The 25357-nt window shown below is 40.3% G+C and overlaps 1 protein-coding gene across 2 annotated transcripts in view; it reads left to right on the top strand.

The window, feature by feature from the left end:
* Hgd (homogentisate 1,2-dioxygenase) overlaps positions 1-25357 on the top strand; it is a 54474-nt gene that overhangs the window by 3592 nt on the left and 25525 nt on the right. For both annotated transcript variants that reach the window (XM_008842909.3, XM_029568182.1), the window contains exons 2-4: positions 5038-5109; positions 6052-6140; positions 9628-9733. In XM_008842909.3, the coding sequence (XP_008841131.1) occupies positions 5038-5109; positions 6052-6140; positions 9628-9733 (267 nt within the window). The remainder of the gene's footprint in view (positions 1-5037; positions 5110-6051; positions 6141-9627; positions 9734-25357) is intronic.

Below are 25357 nucleotides of genomic sequence, written 5' to 3'. Positions count from 1 at the left end.
GTGACAGAAACAGGAACAAAGACCTGGCCATCTCCCATCTTTATCCCTTTGAGTTGAACATGGAAGCTGCATTTTGCCCATGTTGATGTGAGCCTCCTCTGCAATAGAGGAGAGAAGGCTCACTGCCTTCTGTTTCCATTGGTTTGAACTTTGTAGTCAAAGGCTGTTCTTTGTGAGGGTATATCAAATAAGAGTGGCTAATCACATTTATTACGATGTGTTTACCTTGCAGCTTTTGTAAGCTTTGGTCACTAACTTACCTTCAGCTTTGTGGCCACTTTAAAGCTTTGCATTGTTTCATGAACCCAACAGTTCCTTAAAAGCCCCAAACTGCCCTTGGGTTCTTTTTTCTGTTTGTTTTATTTTACTTTGTCTTGCCTTTTGTTTCTTTGAAAGAGAAGTAGCCCAGAGGCACTCTCTCCGTTATTTAAGTTTGACTCTCTAGGCCCCTCCTTAAGCACTTTAATCTTATCAATGGGATCCTCTCCATCACATGCCAGGGCTCCAACATTAATCTTCCTAGTGCTCTTTTTCAATCCATCCTGTACATTCTGTATTTCTTTCTTCCCCATTTGCTCTTTTTCACTGTAAATCTATATAATATTCACCATTAATAGCCACGTCACCATTTCTACATTAGGCTGTCTTGAAATTTCTTCTTATCCACCTCCTAAGTACTGGGGTCACCAGTGTGTGCTACCACAAGTAACTTCTGGTTCTTTTTTAACTCAGCAGTAACAAGCAGTCTGAAGATTGTGTGCCAAAAGTTTGGCATTTCAAAGTTCTGTGCTGTCTCTTTGAAAGTCTGCCTCTTTTCCCAGTACCCTAACTTCTTGCCTGCTCCCAACAGTTTCAGGGATTAGAGATCACCCAGGACCATTATTCAGTCAACTATAGTAATCTGCACGTTTTCCTAACAATCTATATTCTATGTTTCTATTAAGGTTAACTAGCACTGGAGCCATTTTCAGGAAAAAAGGAGCCATGGAGCTATCTCTCCCTTGGCATCTTTCTCTTTCTTTAGTGTCCAGTCAAAGAAAGTAAGGTACACCATCAGGTATTACCCCGAATCTGACTCAGGAGAGAGTACTTCATAAAACTCCTCTGACAAGTAAATCATACCCTGGAGGCCAAGTGAGAATTAAAGAGTTATATACTAGTGGACTGGCCAAGGTAATGTGGCCCTCAGAAATTCATTTTCTCATTTTAAAAGTGTGCATATCAAATTCACTTGGAAAGAAAGAAGATCATATTTTGATAAAGGACTAAATTATTCAGAAATCTGAGCTGAAGAAAACATAAACACATTTGCTTAATGTCAGGTTTTCATTTCATTTTTGTACAACGGGTGTCTTCACATAATCACTGAACCAGCTGGAGTTGAACACTTGGTTTGCACAGCTGTTACAGAGTTCACATTCTGTCCTTGGGCTCAAAACCTTGAAAAAGCAGCTACAAAACACAGCTTCCTCCATGGCCAATGCTTTCAGCAAAGAGGGACACAGCATCTTAAAGCTCTAATAAACTCATCTGTAATTTTGCTCCCAGAGGATTAGGGAGCTGTTGGAGTTGATGGTGACTCAGCAGTTTCTGCCCTCCTCTTGAGCCAATGCATTGTGCTAAGATGGAGAAAGATTCAAAATTCATCTCTCTATCTCTCTGAGCTCAGGTGGCTTCCTTCCAAATCACCAGCTGTTCTGTTTCTTTTCCTTTTCCTTTATATTTTTTAGGGCATAGCCTGAATCAAATGCTTTAGAATCATTAAGTCTCTTTTTCCTTGTTCAGAATACACATATAATCTCTGTTCTGAGGCCAGCAGTTGCAAAGAATAAGGAATGTTGATCAGTTAATCCACCCCTGCTTGCCAGAAGGCTCAGCTGCCTGAGCAGCTCTCAGGCCTTCCTTCCTCCTTGCTGATGGGAACAATGCAATGCGGCTGAACAAAGGGAAGGCTCTGACGTCCTCAGTGGCCTCAGTCACAGCCTGAACTTCAATTCTGTTTCCAGAATTGAAGATAATTTGAGGTCATTAGTGATTCTCAGCAGCTCAAATTCTGTCCTGTTGATGGTGAGCACACAGTTCCTTTTGAGAGAAGAAAATGGTATTCTGTAGAGGTTCAAATGAGTAGATGGTCTCTGTTGTTTCCCCAAAGCTATAATTCCAAACTGCACGCTGCTGCTGCTTCAAACAAATCTGATTATAATAGAACTTGGTATGTATAGTGACAAGGGGTTGATAACATTTTCAAATAGATTAAAAAAAAAAAAAACCTGGGGGCTTGAAGGTGCAGCTCAGTGGCAGACCACATGCTTAGCATGTATGAGGCCCCAGGTTCCATCACCAGCAACACCCTCCTTCCCCCAAACAGCTGGTGTCTGAAGGCAAATGAATAATTTCACTTCCATTGCTTTCTAGGTCATAACATTTCACATTTCATATTCCTTCCAAATATAGGCAGTACTGGCCTGATCATCGCTCACACATCCCAGCGTGTTATAGCTAGCTCTCTGTGTTGCCAAGAACTCTGGAGGGCCTATCCTCCACCCACAATCATCTTTCTTATATCTCTTAAAGAACTGTATTCATATGGTGATATTTCACTCACCCAGTAAGATTGCACTCTCCTTATCCCAGACTAAAAGCAATTGATGTTTAAGTTAGAACAAAGGGGTTTCAAACCCCACTCACCACAGCAAGCATGCACTTAGAACTGACTCTTAAGTGAGAGACACTCAACAGAGTGTCTATTGAGTACCTTCGCTGGGCCAAGACATAAGGTACACAGATGTAAATAAGGCATAGTACCAACCTTCAGGAAACAGAAAAGCAAAGAAGTCAAATGATGACAGGCCTGTCGGGACTCAGGTTTGCTTTGCTTAGCAGGGGACCTACTGGTTTCGGGGCAGAGGGTCTGATCGATGACAGAGTCATAAACTCTGGGACCTGTGTCTTCCCAAGAGGACGATTTATTTTAGAATTCAGGTGGTTTTTATACATCCCAAGGAACTAGCAGTCACGTGGGATATGGCAGTCACATACAAAGATTTAGGGTACAAAGAAACAGGATATTTAGTCTGTTAGTTGGCACCAGAAGGGTTCTTAAACTTTTACTCAAGGTTATCAATGCCCATCCAGTAATTTATTGGCCACAATGTTTTCTTTCTTAGAGCTAAAAGCATGGTGAACTTTTAGCTGAGCTTTTAGTTCAGGAGTAAACCTTTAACCTGGCCTAATCTCTTAGCCAGGGATAGCTGAGTTATTTGTTCAGGACAAGGAGATGAGCTAAGGTGTTGACCAAGATGCTTTCCCACAGAGCTGGGAGCCTGCACTTTTATGACCAGGCCACTTCCTCCTGCTAGTATAGCAGTGTTCTGCAGGACAGGGATTATCAGAGCCACTGTTTTCAGTGCCCCTCCCTTTAGCAGAGAATGCAGCCTGGACCTATAAGTTTTAGGCTCACCTCACCCTAGGGCCTGGCATCCTGGTTTCCTACACAGACCTACAACTAAAGTCTGGAATTCTAAGCATTATAAGAGTAAATCTTGCATCACAATTAGTGAATAATAACTGAGCCAAAATGCTCCAGAATCTGCTGTTCTTCCTCAAATTGTCCAGAGGACCATAAGCATCATTCATGTAGGTATTTTGAAAATAAATTCTAGAGAGAGGGGAAAGCTCTCTCAGGATAGTGGGCATTCACTATCTGAAGGTTAGGGTAGCCAGTGCCCTCCTGTACAGAGCCACCTTGGCTCTTGCAGTTTGCAGAGCACCATATGCCATGTGTCAGCTTGCTATGGATTGACTTTATTCAAAGCAGCAGTAGCTCAGTTCTATTTGGTTCTCTGTAGACCAGTAGTAATCTGATAAATGACAGAGCTCTTCCTTGGGGATCAATATTTATTGACTCTACCAATTACCACCAATAAAGCAGTCTTTGCCATGGTAGGGGGAGGCACATTTCAGGGGATCCTGTGATTTACCTTGTTGAGAGGCTTCTTAACTTTTTCCCTGTGTTATGAAGCTAATAGATGACAATCGTAGCAGGTTCCATTGTGTCATTCTGAAAAGATTCCAGACTGGAATATCTCTTGGGAAACACCTCATCTTTAAATCTCTTTTTCATATAGCACACAGATGCAAACACAGAAAGTCAGACAGACACACACACACCTTCACTCATGCACACACATGCCACAGACAAACCAGACAATGTCAGATGGTTTAGAGGGAACTTCTAGAAAGCATTTTGTTGTCAATTTAGATCCACATACCTCTTCCCAGTTTTTACTTTGGGTTTCTTATCTGCCTGCCTGTCTCATTGGTTTGGTTTTTGTTTTGTTTTGTTTTTAGGATGTAGAGGGATAAAGGAGCTCAGGAAGGTTACAATCTAGTCTCAAAAATACCAAATAAACAAACAAATAAATAAATAGCTTGTTGTTGGGATGGGATCCTTAAAAGCAAGCTTATAAAATTAGTCAAGTATGGCTAAAGGTGGAAAAGTCTGTGCATACCCAACATTCATCTTCTGATTAACTGCAACGCTTTAAAATGAGCACTGAGCATATTGTTTCCTAAATGTTCACAAGCCATGAGAGCAGATACTACATACAGAGCATCATACACAACCACATGTCCCTGTAGATATTCTCACTGTTGTAGAATGCCAATGTTATGAAATGCTCTTTAAATCCCCTTAATGGGGCTGAGAATATGACTCAGCAGATAAATCACTTGGAGCTCAATCATGATGACCAGATTTTGGATTCCCAGAATGCACCAGCACATGGGGGTGGGGCGGGGCGGGGGGGTGTGAAGACAAGGAATCCTGGAGCAAACTGGCTCACCACCCCATCAGAAACAGTGAGCTTAGAGTTCAGCAAGAGACTCTGCCTCAGCATATAATGTGGAAAATAACTGAGGAAGACACCGAGTATCAACCTTGGTCTGCCACATGCACACAAGTACACGCACGCACGCACGCACGCACATGCACAGATAACTAAATAAATGCCATTAATGGTGAACTCTGTTTTGCAGTACATTTCTGGATTTGGGAATGAGTGCGCTTCAGAGGACCCCCGCTGTCCTGGCTCCCTGCCAGAAGGACAGGTAAGAGTGAAAGGAATTCGTGGAGAGTTCTGCAGCTTGGATGACTAGCCCTCAGGCCCAGTGACTCCACCCAATAAGGCTCTTCTAAACTAGCATGTGAACTATCTAGTTTAACAGCAATTAAAACGATTAAAAATGGATTAAAATGGATGACTACCTATGGCAAAGGTGTCAACCCAAATTAGTGAGATTAACTATAGGGCTTCCTGGATGAACCCTGAAGTCCAGGGCCAGGGGACTTCCTGGGAGTCCCTTTGAACTACATCAGATATGACAATAATGAGAAAATATGTTTCTTTAGAAAAGTATACACATAGATGTTCACAACAGTGTTGGCTATAACAGCAAAACTACAGCACAACAAACAAAAAATTTTTCAAGACTTTTTGGAAGCTATTTCACATTTACAAAAAAATACCGTGGGTATAATGACTGGGCATAGTGGCACACCCTAGCTATCCCAGCACTCCATGTGGCTGTGAGGCAGGAGGATCAGGAGTTTGAGGGTGTGCTGGGCTGGGCTATATAGTGAAACCCTGTCTCAAAAACAAGGTAAAATAAAACAAAACAAAATAAAATAAATTCGTATGATATAGTCTTTCCTTTTACAATGAAAAATTCTGTTATTATAAAATTATATGTATCATAGGCTCCCCATTTTAAAGGATAAGAATGGAAAGAAATATGCTAACATTAATATTGGTTGGTTAGATCATGGATCATGATGTATTTTATGAATTTTCTACAACAAACATTTATTACTTTCATAATTGGGGGGAAATCACAAAGTTATTGTAAGAAGTAGATATGGGTTGGAGACAGTCACCTCCAATGGCCCAGAGCCTCCCCATTCAGGCCAGGATTCCCCATGGAGTTGGTTAGTGGGAAAGTGGGATGCTTTGGGTACTGGAATAATGCTGTTTGTTGCCTCCTTTGTTGTAGAATAATCCTCAGGTCTGCCCCTACAATCTCTATGCTGAGCAGCTCTCGGGATCAGCCTTCACTTGTCCACGGAGCACCAATAAGAGAAGGTACAAGGATTACAATCATTCTGATTTACAGTCTGTGGAAACTATACCCCAGCCATGGTCTCCCAGGGCTGCCCAAGATTCTCCTGTGTTCTGGGGTCACATCAGGGACAACTGTGTTTGTTCCTAGCAAGTGATTGGGGGAAAAAGCAAGGGAAGAGAACTGTATAGAATCTGGAAAGCACACAAGGCCAGTTACATCATAAACTCTCACCACAACTCCAAGTGTAATGTTCTTCACCAGCTGACTTTTCTATGAGGATTGCACAATTGAGGTTTGGTTGGGGGTTTTGGTTATTTTGTTTGTTTTTTGTTTGGGTATATAATGATCAAGTTACAAAAAAATTTGGACAGTATCTTCCTCAGCTGACTAGAAGCATGTTCTTTGCACAAAAATAGATAATCCAAGCTGAAGTAGTTGAAAGGTCATATATTATAATCCCTTATGATTTGAATTAATAAGGTTTTTTACTCTTTGAAATTTCTTTCCTGGAAACCACAGCACATTCATTAGCATGGTTTGTCATGTTCTATGCTCACTCTGATCTCTCAAGCCAGGTCAGGGAACTTGCTCCCTTGATTAGGTTCTGTGGAGTGGGTTGGATGCAGATACTGGGGATCCAGGAGGCAAATAAGTGTTGTGCTTTAAATAACTAATATCTAATTGTACAAGGGATGGAGGAAAAGACAGTATTTATTATACATGTCAAAAATCGAAGGTTAAGCCAGGCGTTGTAGTTCATGCCTTTAATCCCAATACTTGGATGGCTGAGGCAGGAGAATCAAAAATTTGAGGCCAACCTGGGCTACATACCAGGACCCTGTCTCAAAAAACCAAAACCAACCAAGCAGACAAAAACAAATGATCAGAGGTTAATCTATTACTATTTAATGATCCCTTCCTCTTGATAAGGCAAGGGGAGCCATGAACAATTCCTGTCTCTTCTAATTTCTGATAACCTGGCCTTTGTGACTATGCTCTTGACTTTATGGTCCATCCACATACAAGCCACCTGTTCTCTGGATTCTGCTGCCTGCCCCCATTATTCAATAGTATCTCCAGTCAGCAGGAGCTAAGCTCTGTTCCAGGAGGCTGAAAAGGAGCTGTTGGCATTTCATTAAGAAGCTGGCAGCATTCCCCGAATCAGAATTAAATCTCTGTCCAGGGCAATGTAGTGCTGCCTTGGGAGTTTTATATACTCGGCTGAAAAATAAGGGACACTAGACATGGCTCGCCCATCTGTTTAGAACTCTCTAAAGGTATCTACAGCACTTTTATGAGAATTCTCAAAATCCTCAGGAGGAAGGTAGGCCCAGCCTCATTTATAGGTGAACGAGCCTGAAATTCTCAGCTAATAACCACTCACTTATCCATAGAGTGCTAGGAACCTCCAAATTATTAGAGGTTCCATCTACATCTCAGGGGTTAATTTTGTTAGATTAGTTAACAGATTCCTTGGGTCTTAGGAAGGTGGAAGATGAGACAGAGAATGTGGAATGATTAGACAGTGATAAAATCCCAGATGATTAAGGGAGGACAATTCAATAATTGTGCAATAAGTAAGTAGGTAGAGGAACTCACAGATCTCACCACAGTCCCAGGGAATAAAGATGAAAAGCTTAGGACCCAGGAAGTTGAATAACTTGTCAGGAACCCCACAGCTGGTACCAAGTCATATATCCATGTTTAACCCCTTAGACTCCTGGGGGTTGGAAAAGCTTAGTAAGTGTGAGATCTAAAGTCGTGGCAGCAAGAGCTGGAAGAATCAGATGGAACTGGAACAAAGCTATCCCATTCATTCCCCAGATGGCTCGAAGTCAGACCAGGCCCCTCACCCCTGGTGTGAACTTTCCTTGAGCTTTGTTTCAGAGCCTGTTAAAGCACTTGTGGACTTCTATTGTCAGAGGAGGATGCTTCTTCCTCCTGTACCCTGTCAGCCTCTGGAAAGACTTGAGTCCCTCTTAGTAGGACCCAGTAGTGTCCCTCTCAAGGTCAAGATTCTTTCAACAGACTCTTCTTCCCCCCCTGAAGTCTGAGATCTGGTCCAGGCAGAGACCTTTTACTCAGGCTTTGACATGCATAGACAGTAAAACTTAGCAAAAAACAAAAACAAAAACAAAAACAAAAAAACCTATAAAAATACTACAATAAAATATGGACACATGTTTTTATAATTTTTAATTTTTGAATAGAGAAGTGTTAAATTCCAAAAATGTTTACAATTAAGGTCAAAAAGACAAAATAAAACCCAGTTGAAATCAATATGGGACTACACAGGTAATTCATAGAAAAATTACAAAGGGCTAATAAATAAACAAATCTTATTCAACCTTATTCAAAATGAAGGAAAAGTTTTAAAATGAGATACTATTTTTCTCCTGTAAGAATAAAATTATTGGGGCTAGAGAGATGGCTCAGGGAATAAAAGTATTTGCTGAGCAAGCACAGGATCTGTGTCCAAATCTTCAGTGTCTACATAAAAAGCCAGCACAGTTGCATGCACCCGTAACCCTAGAGCTGTGGGATACAGAGACAGGAGGATCGCTGGGGTTTCCTGGCTGCCAGCCTGGCTCCGGGTTCAGTGAGAAAGCCTGTCTCAAGGAAATGAAAAAAGAGTAATCAAACAGGGCACCAATGTTCTACTCTGGCCTCTGCATGTACACAGGCATGTGCACCTTTGTACATATACACATGCCTATGTATCACATGCGTGTGCTCTATACTCACACAAAATAATCTGGAAAAAAAAATAAATCAAAGCATTGTTAAAAAGTCAAATTATTAATAATATCTCAGATTAGGGACGATGTGGGGATAAAGTACTCTCCTGCATTATTAGTATGAGACGACAGTGGGTCAACAATTTGCCAGTTTTGCTCACATATGCAGTGGAGCTATCTAGGAGGACATATACAACAGTTGTTAAGCTCTGTGCCTCTAAGGAATAGCCATGAAACAAAGTGGAGAAGGAACTGTTCACCTTCCAAGATGTTTTGAATTTCTAGAATTATTTCTACCATTATCATGCATCACTCTATAATTTTAAGGTGTAAAATTGATTTATATTTCAAAAATAACAAAGAAATTCCCCCATATTCTCTCAATCCATCTAGGATTCATTGTCCTGACCATGGGGAGCAAGGATTAGCATCCTATGATGCAATGAGCTGTCAGATTTCCCTGTACAGATATTCCTCACAGCATTTCTTTTCCCTTACTGTTGTTGGGAAAGATAATCCTTCATTTTTGGGCAGTAGGTGAATAGCCAGAAGCCAGAGCCTCAATCTGAACAGTGATAGGAATCATAGAAAGAGAGAAGAAGCCAGAGTCACAGACAGCAAATGGTATTGTGAAGTGATATGTCGTTGCTTCACACATCAAAGCGCACAGATCTTGGTTGATTTGAATGTCTTCTTGGTAGCACCTCTGGAGGCAGTCTGATATCCCTCAGAGCATTACCTAAGACTATGTGTTCTTGTCTTCCCCTAGCTGGCTATACAGGATTCTACCTTCAGTTTCTCATAAGCCCTTTGAGTCCATTGACCGAGGCCACATCACTCACAACTGGGATGAAGTTGGTTCTGATCCTAACCAGGTAACCTGGCCCTGTGAACTGGTGCACATGGCCTATCCAAAGCCTTGAATATAAATGCTGAAATCAGGGCCAGAGTCTTTGTAAAATTGCATCGCTTTTTAAAATAAACGCTGGCATGTCTGTTTTGGGTGGGGGTTTTGAAATTCATTGCTTGTGTATTTACGTGGGGAGCAGGAGAAGTAAGCATGCCTTTTGGGTTTAGTGTCCTACAAACAGGCATGGGGGATGATTAGATCTGATAGTAATGTCTGAATGAATTGGATGAACAGAAATTATATAGGCTGGTCAAACTACCTATATGTCCATAGGTTTTTATTTTTAACCCAAACTTACCACAGACTGTGGAATACCTTCAATACTGACATCCTTGAAGAGACCTCTGGAGTCTGGTTTAGGGATGGGAGTACTGACTGAATAAGATTCTCTGGTTTTTGGTGACAGATTTCTGTCACATTTTCTTCATTTCTTTGCCTGGAATTTTCCCCAGGGATCAGTATTATTTACATACACTGCTTGCAGCCATGAGACAGACCCAGAACTATAATGGAGAAGAACTCTCCAAATAAAATCAAATCTGAGAATCCAACATATTTCCTTTGTCTCTGAGTTTAGGTACCTGCCTCTGATACCAGCAGGTATTATATCATGTAGGGAGGAAAACAGACCTGGTTTTGCATGTCTGGCCCCTGTACTTCCCAGCTATGTCCTTGAGCCATGATGTTTCACTTATACAATGTGATAACAACACTGACCTTGCAGTGCTGTTGTGAAGACTACAAGACACACTAGGTGTGAAAATGACCCATGTGGGTGCCTGACAGGTAATAGGCAAGAACCATGGCTCTGATACAGTCATCCTGACACAGTCATTTAATGGCTGAGGCAGACCCTCTAAGCCTCAGGATTTATATTCCAGTGAAGTCGGAGCTTCTTTTGATATTCCTTTTCATCCTGAGGACTCTGCCTGCACCTCTGTCTTGTCTCGCTCCTGAGTCCAAGGACATCTCTTGCTTCTCCTGTTTTTAACCATGATATTTTTTCTGTTCCTGAAAAAAAATCTGCAAATTGATTTCTTCTACCTGCTTAGGCTTTTTGCAAAGCAAAATCCAGAATATTTCAGTCGTCTTCAGTTTCCTGCATTGGTCCATCACTTCTGTAGTTATAAAAATGTGTAGGACTAAGTACAGTTGTAGGCTACCTACCTCTCTCCACCAGGGACAGATATTGAAGAATTCAGAGTGGTAAAACATGATTTAGTATCTTAAATATCAACTACCTCACAGTCATTTTGAAACTGGGATATTTTTTCTAAATAACTGGCTCTTAAACGTGTGTGGCTTTCTTTTTTCCAGTGGTGAGGATTAAACCTACAACCTTATGTGTGCTAGGCAAATGCTCTACCACTGAGCTATCTCCCTGTCCCTCTTTTTCCTTTTTTTTTTAAATTTTATTTATTATTTTTATTTTATGTGTATGCATGTATTTCCTGCATGTAGATAAGTACACCTGTGTCGTGCAGTGCCTGTGGAGGTCAGAAGGGGCTGTTGGATCCCCTGGGACTGGAGTTACGGACAGTTGTTAGCTGCCATGTGGGTGCTGGGATTCGAACCTGGATCTTCTGCAAGAACAGCCAGTGTTCTTAACTGCTGAGCCATCTCTCCAGTCTCTTTTTCCTTTTTTATCACTAAATTGCCCAAGCTGATCGCGCACTTACTCTGTAGCCCAGGCAAACCTGGAATTTGGGATCCCTGCCTTAGCCTTCTAAGTTGCTGGAATTGGAGGCTTATGCCACCAAACTGGCTGTTTATGAAGTTAAGTGGTACAGGAGATGCCTTTCCTGGCCCCCTATTGTATATTACCTTTCAGTGTAGTGGGAAATGTCAGACCCTGCTCTAACTCTAACCTCAAACTCTGCAGACTCAGTCCCCACATAAATAAGGGCTTTAGGTTTTCAGTTCCTGCCCCATTCTCCTTCAGCAGGACAGGCCCTTGTGCAGGACATGACTGCTACAAAAAAATAAGGCATTTTGCCTTTACCTGATCCTCTCTCACCCAGTCATATTTTTTCACCCTGTCCCTCATATTTTGGGGTTAGCATGGTGCAACATCCTCACTTCACCATTTATCTTCCCACTTATCTCACAAAGGGCCGTAGAGTCTGTGCCCATTCTCTGAGGATCTGTTTGACTAAGTGAGCTAAATGGGCAAAGTGAAAGCATGAGCTGGCAGTGGACAGATGTTAGGAGAGAGGGAAGCAGGTCTACTAATGCTGTGTGGAGGGATAGTCAAAGGAGAGCAGTTCAATCCTTAGAAACCTTCATTGCAAGTTGCCAGAAGCCTGTGATATGGAATGTCACTGTAGACAAAGATTCTTAGGTCTCCCAGGTAACCTCAGGGTGCTCCACTCAGAAAAAATAGATGAAAGCTTTGTCTAGGTGTGGTGAAGACTTTCAGTTTCTTCATTTTCCATAGTCAGTCTTTCCTGGTTATCTGATGAGATTCCTAGGCAGGGAGTTTAAGGTAATTGCATCATTTCTCAGTCAGCTAAGAGGGCTTTCAGCAAAAGGCCTTCCCTGTGAGAGGAACCCGGAAAGGTTAGTCAGACTTTGATTCTGAGGCAGGTTCTTTACCTCAGCATGTCAAAGTGTCACACTTTTGAGGTTTCTCTTTCTGAGCCCCCAAAGTTAAATCTCAGAATCTAAGTTCTCTTCTAAAGTTGCCTGAATATTTGGCAACATGATTCTATTTTCACTAGAAAATAAAAAGCATAGTACCTGTGCATTTTGTACATCAGTGCAATGCTTGTCATATGCCACTGTGGGGAGGTTGAGAGGGTACAGGGACCACAATGGATTTTCTAGTTTTTCCTTCAGGTGGCACAGGAAATCTTCCATTATATTCCTGACAGTTCACTCAAGTAGAGTCAAATCTCGTGTTACACAAAGGAACAAAGTGGTGATGAAATGACCAAATAAGAAGAAAATTAAGCACAAATAAAATTATCTCTGAAAATCCCTTTAATCTCCCTTAAAGTATAGGAGATATGGTTCTGTATGTGCTATTCAAAAATGATAATTCTTTTGTAAATGCAATTTGAGAATCACTGAGCTAGACTAATTGAAGGATTATAGGGAAAGTTTCCTAGACAGATTACGGGAATTTAAATCATGTGTCTCTTAAGACAACAATCATATCACTAGTGGTAAGAGGGGTGGGCCAGGGAGTCTAGAGCCTATGCCTACACACATCGCTTACAGCAGTTGTCTAAACTTCCAAACCTTAATGCATCATCATAGCCTTGTTTGTGGTTGTGTGGGCAGCAATGGAGCCATGCTTCTTTCATATAGCTGTGTTTGGGGCAGGGTAGGTCTTAAATCTAGCTTTTAAGGAAGATACAGGACATGACTATACTGCAAGTATGGTGCATAAGGTACTAGGGGACATATTTTACTACCTGTTATTTCCATGACTGCTATTTCTACACTTTGGTGTATATGAATACATCTCTTCTTGAGGTTATTTTGAGGTATGGATGACATATCATGGACTTGGTGAAACCACAACTATAGAGACCAAAAGATCTCTGAAACAGAGTGTTTTTTGGTCCATAACAGATGCTAGTCAAAAAAGGGAGGGACAAGGTCCTAGGAAAGGTTCCCACAACCACCTGAAGCCTGGGTAGTAGTTGGCAAATATTCACCAAACCATAGCTAAGGAGAAGAAATGCGCTCTAACGTATACTGGCTATATGGGGGCAGGGTCAAATATGACACTGAACAGGAAAGTCTGGGGATAGGAGGGCAGTCCATAAGGAGAAAAGTGGTTGTTTCTGAATTGGTTGAGGGTAACAGTCCCTAAAAATTAATATGAAAAACAGGGTGTGGTGGTCACTGTGATAGGATTTAAACCAAGGTTTCGATATAAACTAACATTTTGTTGTTTTTGCAGTAAGACGTGAGCGTTTAACTTCTATCTCTTGTCGCTCTGGTCTCTGTCATTAAATTTGGGATATCTTAGAATTTTAAAGCTACCCTTATTTCAATAGAATTTTTCTAGTTTCCTCTCTCTCTCTCTCTCTCTCTCTCTCTCTCTCTCTCTCTTTGAGATAGGGTTTCTCTCTCAAGCTGGTCTCAAACTCATGATCCTCCTACCTCTGCCTCTTCAATTGCTAAGATTCCAGGCATGGGCCACCACAGCCTTGACTTATTATACAGGTAACTATTCTTCTAAAAACCCAAATGGAAGCTGGGCGTGGTGGTGCAAGCCTTTAATTCCAGCACTCAGAAGGCAGAGGCAGACAGATCTCGGTGAGTTCGAGGCCAGCCTGGTCTGCATAGAGTTCCAGACCAGCTGGGGCAACAGGGAGACCCTATCTCAAAAAGACCAAAATAAAAAATAAAAATAAAAAATAAAAACAAATGGGGCTAGAAAGATGGCTCAACAGGTAAGAACACTTACTTCTCTTGCAGAGGACCCAGGTTCAGTTTCCAGTACCTGCATAGCCTCTAATAACCATCTGTAACTCATGTTCCAGGGGATCTGACACCCTCTTCTGGCCTCCATGGGCACTGCACACAAGTGGTGCACTTACATATCTGCAGGCAAAACACTCATACAGATACAATAAAAATAAGTAGATAAAAATAAAATTAAAAACCCCAAATGATATAGCAATTAATAAAGTAGAGAAATCTGAAGCCTTTCATACTAGGCAAGAGTCATGTGGGTGTCAACTGTGTATGCTAATTTATTATTTCACAAATAATTAATGCACATTTTGACAAAGAAGTTCCTGGAATTGTGTTTAAACCCTGAGATAATGGAGAGGAATCAAAACAACTATCCTGGAACTTCATGCTTGCTTTCTAGCAGACCTCAATTTATTTATACCCCCTTTCCTGTGTTTTTCATTCTAACATTGCGTTGTGTTTTTTCTTGAACTTGTTACCTTATCCTTGTTTAGAATTATTTGAACACTTTTTATATGGCAGTTACCAAATGGCTCTCTTTTCTAGTGTCCCCTCTTCTCACACACTGGGAGAGATGTGTTTCAAAAATCCAATGTGCCTTTGTGACAGCAGCAGCATAGATCCAACAGCTTGCCGTCTCCTAACTGTGACCTGTGTCACCTGCCGCCTGCTTCCCTTGCCCTGATGGTTATTCTTGTTTGCATCTATCCTTTTGTCTTCATTTACCCTTTGACAAGTTAATATCTCTTTCCACTTTTATGCTTCATTAATTAACTGTAGCATTCTGCATTCATCACCCCCCTCATAACCTTTTCCGAATATGTACTCCAGCCTCTCATGAAGAAAGTTTGAGGAAAATTATATTTAGGTACCTAGCTGACAGCCTTCCCCGGCTAAAGCCCGTGTGATAGCTGTGCCTTTACTTATCAAAACCAAGTCTCATCCTTCACCAGCTACCAAAACTATAGAGCTCTGAGAGTTTAAAGATCCAAGAATTGTCTAATCTAACATTTAGTCCCACAGACAGCACCATAGGATAGGCTAACTTCAGGGTCATCCTTGATACCTTCCCAGGAAGATGAGACTCTTCCACCAAAGCCTTCTTTTTCTTTAGTTTATATTTAATCATTCATCGGAGAATTAATGAAAATTCTTGAGAGCATGCAAATTCAGCCTATGGACATTAGTTCAATCCATTAATATCTCATATAAGAAGTATGCCTGATTTTGTTTATCATGTCACTTCCTCTAATTTTGAAAGCTCAGAATTTAATGAGCAAATCTGTATCCAATTCAGCTACAAATACACAGACTTCAACTAGCATTTTTGAGTCAGCATTCCTCTTTAGAAATCAGAGTCCTTCAAAATTTATTTTTCTTATTTTAAAAATCCCTAACTTTTGATCATTGGACAGTCAGACTTCTGACACAATTAAAAGCATCAACTATGGAAATTACCCATTGGTTTTCAACCAGTATGATTTGGACCAAGTGTGAATTATCTCAAAACTAATTAAAGGCCATATAATAGAATTTCCTTCTGTATCAGTACATATAAATTGTCAAAAATGTTTGAAATAGTACATCCTTACAGAATATTTGCTAATTTGTCCAAGTCTTCAGATTTTGCTATCCTGAAAATCTCTTTCCTCCAAAAATGTCTTAGATCTTACTATCTCTTTTCTCTCTGTATATACAATCAAACCTTTTTAATTCTTCCTCTGTGGTTTTGTGGATTGAATCCAGGATCTCACTCGTGATAAACATGCACTCTATCATTAAGCTATACCCTCAACCCTACCAGACTTTTTGAGAAAGTAATTTAACCCCTCATATCCAATTACCCCATTAATTTCTTAACCTTGTGTAAGTGAGCCTGTCCTGACTGTTCTTGAAAATTTATCTTTGTGCTCAGGAGACTGAGACAGGAGGATTATGAGTTTGAGCACAGCCTGGCCTATATAGTAAGACCCTGACTCAAAGAAAAAGAAAGGAGAGAAAAGAAACAGACATGCTTTAAACAATAATAATTATATCCTCTTTTTTCCCTTGAGATGGTTATGTTGCCTAAGCTGGTCTTGAACTGGGCTCAAGCAATTCTCTCTAAGTGTGCACCACCATGCTAGGCCTTATCCTTACAATTAACACACTTTTGTTCAAATCTTGTATGAAAGTATCAATGCTTGATAATTCCACCAATGCAGCATTAACCACACCTGATGTTTTGGCCAATTTCTTTTTGTTTAATCATTTGTATGTAGGTATGAATAAATAATTCTTACTGTCTCATGCTACCAGGTACCAAAAGTAATTGACAATAATGCCAATCCTTACTTGCTTTTCCTGAAAACGTTAACAACTACCCAATACATGTCCTGAAACAACTCTGTAAAATCTCCTTTCCCCAGTTTGTCCCAACTCCAGCACTTTCTGAGCTGGAGTCTTCTCTCCCTAACCTCTCCCCTCGCCTGCCCCAAATTCTCTGCTTTGTCACCACTGCTTCTTGGCTTGATTCTTCTCTCTGTCTTCTGTATCTAGAAAATGGTGTGTGCTATGTAGATTCTCCATCTCCTCTTCCAAAAATACACACACATATTAATATGACTGAAGTTCAAGAGATTCCAGTAAGAATGGACATGTCAGAGTTTTCCATGGAGGTCAGGGAAAGTCAGGGAAGCTGTGAGTGCTGAGTGCTGACCGTTTTTTAAAGCATTGTTTGTGGGGCCAGGTGTGTCGGTGAGCACCTTTAGTCATAGCACGTGGGAGCCAGAGGCAGGTAGATTTTTGTGAGATCAAGACAAGCCTGGTCTATACAGTGAGTTCCAGACCAGCTGGGTCTACAGGGAGACTCCGTCTTGAAAATAAAGTAACAATTTTTTAAAAAACCCCAAACTATTATTTGTGTATATATCTACTGTAATTGGCTCATACTTCAGTAGTTTCACATTTGAAAAAAACATTTTGTGCCTTTTCCATGTTTTTTATACTCTTGAGGGTAATTTTTAAAAATATTTTATTGCATGTATTTATTGTGTATGTATATGTGTGTTCGCAAACATGGTACACGCTATAGCACATATGTAAAAGTCAGAAGACAACTTGCAGGAGTCAGTTCTCTCTCCTACCATGTGAGTCCCTGGCATGAAACACAGGTCATAGGACTCAGTAGTAAGTGCCTTTATTTGCTGAGCCATCTCAACAGCCCAGGATAGACCACTTTTAATGCTGTATTATAGTGCAGAGTTTATGAATTAATTCTACTGTCATGTATTTAAGTATTTCTATCTTACTGTTATAAATCATCCATGGCTAATTACAGTCCTAGTCTTCCCAGTAGTCCAAAGCATGGACAGCTGACTTCCCTCTTTTCTTCCTGAACCTCTCTGTCCTTTCTTGGGTACCATGACATTGCGTTGATTCAAAATTTACAAAATAAGTGTTCTCCCAGGACCTGAACTAGACCTCTCACCTACCTATTGTGGCCATCTCACTTCTGGAAGTGGGGGAAGGACTCTCTCTTCTTTTTTTTTTTTTGTCTTTTTTGAGACAGGGTCTCCTTGTAACCCCAGCTGTCCTGGAACTCACTATGCAGACCAGGCTGGCCTCGAACTTACAAAGATCTGCCTGCCTCTGCCTCCCAAGTGCTGGGATTAAAGGCGTGCGCCACCACGCCCGGCTACTTCTTTCTACTTCTTTATCCTTTTCATATTTACTTTTCCTTCCCTCTCTGTATTAGTTGCTAGGGATGCCATAACAAAAACAGCTCTGGTAGTGTCACTTCCTCACAACTCTGCATCCCAAGATGGAAGTATCTATCTGGTGTGAATGTTTCTTCTGAGTCCCTCTCTCCTTGCTTTGTCTTCACGCTCTCTCCCATCTGTTAAGTGTTTGCATCCAGTTTCATGTTCTTGTAAGAACACAAGTCATATTCAACTACTGCTACTCCAACAGGACCTCATTTTAACTTAATTATTCTTTCAAGATGCTGTCTCCAACTGGGCATAGTGGTACATGCCTGTGATTCCAACTTTAAGGAGGCAGAGGCAGGAAGATCATGAGTTCAAGGTCAGCATAGTTTAAAGTCACCCTGTATCAAAAAAAAAAAAAAAAAAGGAAAAAAGATTCTATCATATTATTGGGCATAGGATACATGATCTGGGGTGTGGAAACACAATCCGGCCCATAAAACTCTCCTTCCCCTTCTAGCCCACTTTGATTCCCACCTCTACCACACATATACACACACCTCAGAAGATAGGCTTATAGAGGCTTAACTTCACTCAGTGAAACTCCAGTCCAAAGCTTGCAGACCACCTTGCAGGAAGTCACTAGCACCACTGTGGGGTTCAGAAGCCATCGTGGGTCTGGTGTCACTGTGGAAATGTCACTTATGCTCTGTCACTATCCACTTTACCTCCCTTTTAGCATTCTCCATATCTCTCAAGCTTCCCTTTTTAAAATTTAGCATATATCATTCACCCCCATGACAGGGACTGTTATCTGTCTGTTATGTGTTTTACAAGTCTCTTCCCCAATTTCAGAGTCTACCTGGGATGTTCTCATGCGTATGTCACCCTCAACTTATTCTTCATAGTCCTACCCACACTGTTGTCTGCCAGACTTTTCTTAGTCTGTTGCTGAACTATTCTTTCACACACTGGGTTCAGATCCCCAGAGCACTTTTTTTTTAACTTTTACAAAAATTTTATTGAGAATTTTATACATGCATATAAGGTTATTTTGATCAAAACCATGCCCACTCCCTCCCCTCCAACATCCCTCCCTCTACAGAGGTAACCCTAAAATGTTTTAAGGATTAGATACAAGCTCCCAAATACATTTGACATTTTTGGCCTTTGGAACAGAGTATATTGCTAACAGGCCCAAGGACATTTTGACTTTAAGCCCTGAAACTGGCTACATTTCTTTGGGGTCTTTTTACCCTAACTGCCTAGCACTACCTCCTATTCTTATCATGCCATCCTCTGAAGGGGTTACTCAAATTGCCAATAGGGAATAGGGACTCAGACTGACCAGAGCACTTATCCTTCCCCTCCTCTATGTGGAAGTAGGTGTCGAGTCCACAGAATGATGATTCCCAAGGTGTACATAATTCTAACTGAAACTGTGGATTCTTCAGTCTGGTACTCTAGAATTAATAATTTAGTGGGTCTGAGGTGGTACCCAGGAGTCTCTCCTGATGATTCCCATGAAGGATGGCATTGAACTATACTTTAAGAAATACTACACATTTAAAAATTAAAGTGTATAAGGCTGGAGAGATAGTACAGTGGTTAAGAGCACTGGCTGCTCTCACAGAGGACCTGGGTTCAGTTCCCAGCACCCATATGACAGCTAAAAAAAGCCCATAACTCCAGTTTCAGGGGATCCGACACCTTCTTCTGATGTCCATGGGAATTGCATGACACAGGTACACTTACATACATGAAGGCAATATACCATACACATAAAATAATTTTTTTGTATTTTGTATTTTGTAATTTGTATTTTGTAATTTGTATTTGTGTTGCCTGCATGTAGGTAAGTGCACCCATGTCATGCAATGCCCACAGAGGTCAGAAGAGGCTGTCAGATCCCCTGGGACTGGAGTTACAGACAATTGTTAGCTGCCATGTGGGTGCTGGGATTCAAACCCAGGTCTTCTGCAAGAACAACCAGTGTTCTTAACCGCTGAGCCATCTCCCCAGCCCCAAAATAAAATATTTTTATAAAGGCTACATAACAAGAAACAATGCCAGACAGGAGGTACCTTCCTTTGAGTTATTGGCCAGGGTGGCCCAAAAGACTCCCAGACAGTAACCCAGCATAGAACTGGGAAAATGAACAGCAGACCCCAATCTTATCTAAAGGAACACAGTGGACAGTAACAGGGATGACAGAGTATATAGGCTCCAGTGTGTGGGAGTGGGGAGGCTGTGGGAGGGTACCATTTGAGCAGAGGGTATATAGATGAATAAGATTGTGTGAGATGTTCTATATGATATACACAAAAAAAATCAACAAATTTAAAAAAGACATATTTGAGGAGGAAGCATAAAATTTTACTTCATGTTAATTAGTAGAGGTGATAAACATTACCATTGAAATCTACCTGATGACTTTATATCCATACGTGGGTACTAAGGATCCAAGTGTAACTGAGTGTGACTAGTAATAATCAGATACATAGAGATTAAAGCCACATGTGCAAACATCTAAGTGTTAGTAGCATTAAAAATGTAGGAAACAGCATATTTTAAAATGAAATGGGAGATCTTTTTTAAAGGTTAAAAACCCTTATAATTTTATGTCTTACAGGGCTTATACTGAGTTCAAGAATATATAACTGTATTAATTCAATTGTGAACCTAGAAACTTACACCCACTTGTGAAAAAGATGTATCCTTGCTCTGGAAATTGTTACTGAATATGTTAAAGCTGTATTGAAATGTTTCTTCTAAAAAATTAAAAAAAATTTTTTAAGTGTGCACCACACTTTAAGAAATTCTATAGAGTTTGCTTCTCTGGTTTTCTCCTTCTTATTCTTTTCTTTTTTTTAATGTGTATATAGCTTTCTTTTTATTTATTTTTCCCAGTAGTTGCTTTTTTAAAATTTTGTGAATATTATGCATGAGTATAGTCTTTGCATTATTTCTATCCTTCCCAGTCCCCTCCAACTCCTCCTATGCCTCCTGATCCCTCTCAATTTCTTGTCCTCTTCCTTGATGATTGTTGTTACATATAAATACATACATTGTAGACATATATAATGCACTAAGCCCACTTTTTTCTTAATTATAGATAATATAGATGTCATTTCCATTTACCCAGATTATAATGTCTCCTAACCTAACCACATGGCTTCCTCATCTTCTGCCTGACTTATTATCATCTAAAATAAATTGTCAAATGCCACCATCACTCCTCTCCATTGCTTAGGCTGTTAAGTGCAGGAAAGGATGAAGAGCCCCAATTTGCTGCCATGGGCTTACAAATCTACCTCTTCCATGTCCCCAACTTACCTGTGGCACTAGAACCATCACCATTCCAAGACAATGTGCTAAATTCTCCTGCCTTGGTGCTTCGTGCCCTGTGTCTTCCTAGAATTTCCTTTCCCCTTACAATTATCTTCCCATCCAAATACAAACCTGCAATTTAAAACTCATTTTAGATATGACTTTGTTCATCAAACTCGATATGTAGACCAGGCTGGCCTTGCTCACAGAGATCCGCTGCCTCTGCCTCCTGAGTGCTGGGACTAAAGGCATGTGCCACTACACCTGGCTCATTAAGCATTTCTTAAGGTATCTAAGAGAAGCATCCACATCTTCATCATCTCTATTTGCTCTGCAGCACCTAGCACATACCTACTTCCAAATGGTAAAACTTCAGTGTTTGTTGAACTTACTCAGTAGTAGCTCATATTGCATCATCCTATAAATAGACTAGATTGCATTTCCCTAAATGCATCTGCTGGCATTTGTCAGCATTGCAGTGCACATTGCCCTATGCACCCTTTTTGGGCAGCTTGCCAGATCTTTGTATAGTTCATTTCTGTCAACTTACATTTTACTCCTTGGAAAGATATTGGAGCTGTCTGCAAACTAAATTATTTCATTGTTTGCGTCTCTTATTTCCACGTATAAGAATGTCAAATGGGCCCTGTGCCAGAACTTATTCCCGAAGGAATATTCCTATTTATTTACATATCCCTTCCAAAGTCATTTCCACTATCTGTTTATTTTTCTATTCAGGAAGTCTTCACATTTCAGTGTCTTCTGCAATGTGTTCCCTGAGAGCAGAGATTATGTCATGTTCACCTCCTGCACCTAGCATAAAATTGATAAATATTGTCTAATTTGGAATGAAATCCATATTTTGTATAGTAGCTAAAAAAAGACAGATGCATTTTACAGAGTCACTATTAAGTCATTCTCAAACACTTGTTGAGTAACTGCTGCTTTCCATGATTTATTCAAAGTCCTGGATCTATTAGTCCTTTTTTTTTTTTTTTTTTTTTTCCAGCACTGAGAATTAAACCTAGCACCTCACACATTCTATTCAAGTACTTTGCCAATTGAGTTACATCCCAGCCTCTTAGTTCATTTTCTATTGCCATAACAAAATAACTGAGATTGCATAATTTGTAAATAAAAAGGTTTATTTAGTTCAAAGTCTAGATGCTGGAAAGTCTAAGAGCATGGTGAGGGCATCCAGTGAGGACTTTCTGTTGCTTCATAACATTGTGGAGGTTATTGTGTGGTGAGACAGAGAAGGAGCGCTGGTTTGGTTCTTTCTCCTCTTATAAAGCCACTAATGCCATCATGGGGAATCTCCATTTGAATGAGCCCATTTAATCTTATTTTCCCAAGGCCTCACCTCCAAATACCATTGACATGAATTTGGAATTAAGTTTACAACACATAAGCTTTTAAATTTTGTTTATTTATTTTTGTTTCAAGTGTATGAATGTCTTGCCTGTATGCGTGTATGTGTATCATGTGCATGCAGTGCCCTCAGAGACCAGAAGAGGGTGACAGATTCCTTGGAACTGGAGTTACAGTTGTTAGCCACCATGTAAGTGCTGGGACCTGAACCTGGGTCCTTGACAAGAGCAGCCACTGGGTCCCTGGGGTTGGGTGGGCACTACTGGGAGTCAGTATGGCTTTGTGGAAGGTATTTAGACCAATGGGAGCATAGACTTAAACAGTATTATGGAAACAGTCTCTTCCTCTTTCTCTCTCCCACTGCCTGACTCATGAGGTGAGCAATTTGCCTCCATCACAATGTTCTACCCTTACCAAACGCCCAAAGCAATGGGCCTACTCAATCATAGACTGGAGTCTCTAGAACTAGGAGCCCAAATAAACCTTTCCTCTTTATAAATTAAGTGATTCAGATGTTTCACTATTGTAACAGGAGGCTGATTAATATTTAAACCATAAATATTTAAACCATTTAAACTGGGTAATGAATATAAACCCCTCAGCTTTACATTCAGGGGCAAAGTCACATTGAGAATCTAGGTGTCTATCCAGAATGACTCATGTGTTTGAAGTCCCATGAAAGACATTAGAAAGTCTAAATAAATTATTGTGACTTAGATCTTCCTTACCTATGCCCTTGCCCCTTACTTCAAAGATCTTCAATGGGTCAATCAAAGCCTGATTTCCCTCCATATAAATTTTGCTTCCTTTTCTCCTGAGATTGCTAGATTTGCTAGCAATCTGTGAGGCACTTTATTTTATCCATCCGTCTCCTTCCTCCCTGATCTGAAAAGTCAACATTTCCAATTATACTGAACCTCCTCTAGCCATATCAGCTCCTAACACTTGGTTAGGCATTATTACTCCACCATTTTACCCACAAGTTACTTCAAAATTCTTAGATGATGTTACCAACTTCTAATGATATGCCTACCTCTAGCCAGCCAGTGTTAAGAGCATCCAGTTCACCCAGTATAGTTGAGTTCATGGCAATTGTGGGTACAACCAGTGAATCAAAGAATCTCAGCATTGAAAGGGATACTCAGGTCAGCCATCCGAACTCCTAATCATCTTAACTTTAGGACTATTAAGGCTCGTTACTTCCTTTATATTTCCTTTGCTTCTCTGAGTATGAATTTTGAATCTTGTTCATTAAATATTAACATGAAATCTCTCTTCCTTCTTTGGAAATATTAAAGAATTTTTTATTCTAATTTTCGATACCCTTAGAATGCTTTTCAAATTATTTTTACCACTTCACCATTTTTAGTAAGTAAAGTTTATATTCCAATCAAATTTGCAAAAAAAAAAATTGCAAAATATGTGAAACAATGATGGCACTGAAGGGAAAAATATATGAAGTTACAGTCACAGCTAGAATTTCAACATCCCTCTCTCCATAGTTAGAACTGCTGGATGTAGTTCAGAAGAGATCCGGAAATGATGATACTGAGCATGTGTAAAGAACTGCTTATGTTTTTTTGGAATAATAGCATTTAAACTTTAGGAAGCATTTGTCAGTTTGCTGTTACCTAAATGCCATTTTGATTTTCAAAAACCATCACAAACTTACATTATTCCTGTTCTTTGAAATATAAGCAATGTTCCTCATGCTTTGTGTTTATTCGTCTATCCATTCAATAAATATTTACTGATACCTACTATATATGTTCTATTGAACACTACAATCTATGTCATTATTTTTGAAAATCTCAATCATTAACTTCTGTATAGGAGGAGCTATTCAGCAGTTTTTATTTAGTGTGAATAAGATAAAATGTTATGAAGCTATAGGATTGCATTAGTCTGATTGGGCTGCCATAGCAAAATATCATAGGCTGGGCGGTTTAAAAAACAGGAACAATTTGTCACAGTTCTGGAGACTGAAAGTCCAGGATCAAGGTACCATAATGGCCTCTTTCTCTTTGACTTATATCTTGGCCATCTTCTCACCTTGTTCCCACATAGACTTGACTAGGTACAGAAACTGAAGTCATTGTATGGTCTGTTGTGTGTTTGGGGATTTTTTTTTTTTTTTTGAGACAAGATTTAGCACAGGCTGGCTGAGATTCCAGGCGTGCACCACCATACCTAGCTTCTTCATTTTCTTAGGCTATCCTATTGGTCTAAAGCACTTATTTTTATTATTTAATTTAACCGTATTTACCACTGAAAGACCCTGTCTCCAAACCAGTTTACTGGAAATTAGAGCTTCAACATATAAATTTTGGGAAATTCAGTCCACAGCAAAGGTTTTTATTAGTTAACAAAGCACCCTTTACTCCTATCAGAAGCTCTTTGTGTAAAAGGAACTCTTGGGTGGTGCACACCTTTAATCCCAGCACTTGGGAGGTAGAGGCAGGCAGATCTTTCTGAGTTCAAGACCAGCCTGATCTACATAGTGAGTTCCAGGCCCTCTGGGGCTACAAGGAAACCCTTCTCAAAAAGATGAGAGAGAGAGAGAGAGAGAGAGAGAGAGAGAGAGAGAGAGAGAGAGAAAGTCTGACTCTTGGAATTATAGTTCTCCCCAGCACCCCGTTATTACAGATAAGAAAACAGTCCAAAGAGAGAAAATAACTTGCCTGAGGTCACAGAGGCAGTAGCAGAGGCCATCTCCTGGTTTACCCCAAGCATGGCCTGGCTTTATCAGGATGGCTGCTCTGTAGCAC

This window comes from Nannospalax galili, unplaced genomic scaffold, assembly GCF_000622305.1.
Source record: "Nannospalax galili isolate Female #2095 unplaced genomic scaffold, S.galili_v1.0 scaffold18, whole genome shotgun sequence".
Classification (NCBI taxonomy): domain Eukaryota; kingdom Metazoa; phylum Chordata; class Mammalia; order Rodentia; family Spalacidae; genus Nannospalax; species Nannospalax galili.
The sequence above is the reverse complement of the archived record's forward strand: the minus strand, read 5'-3'. Positions and strand labels throughout refer to the sequence as shown.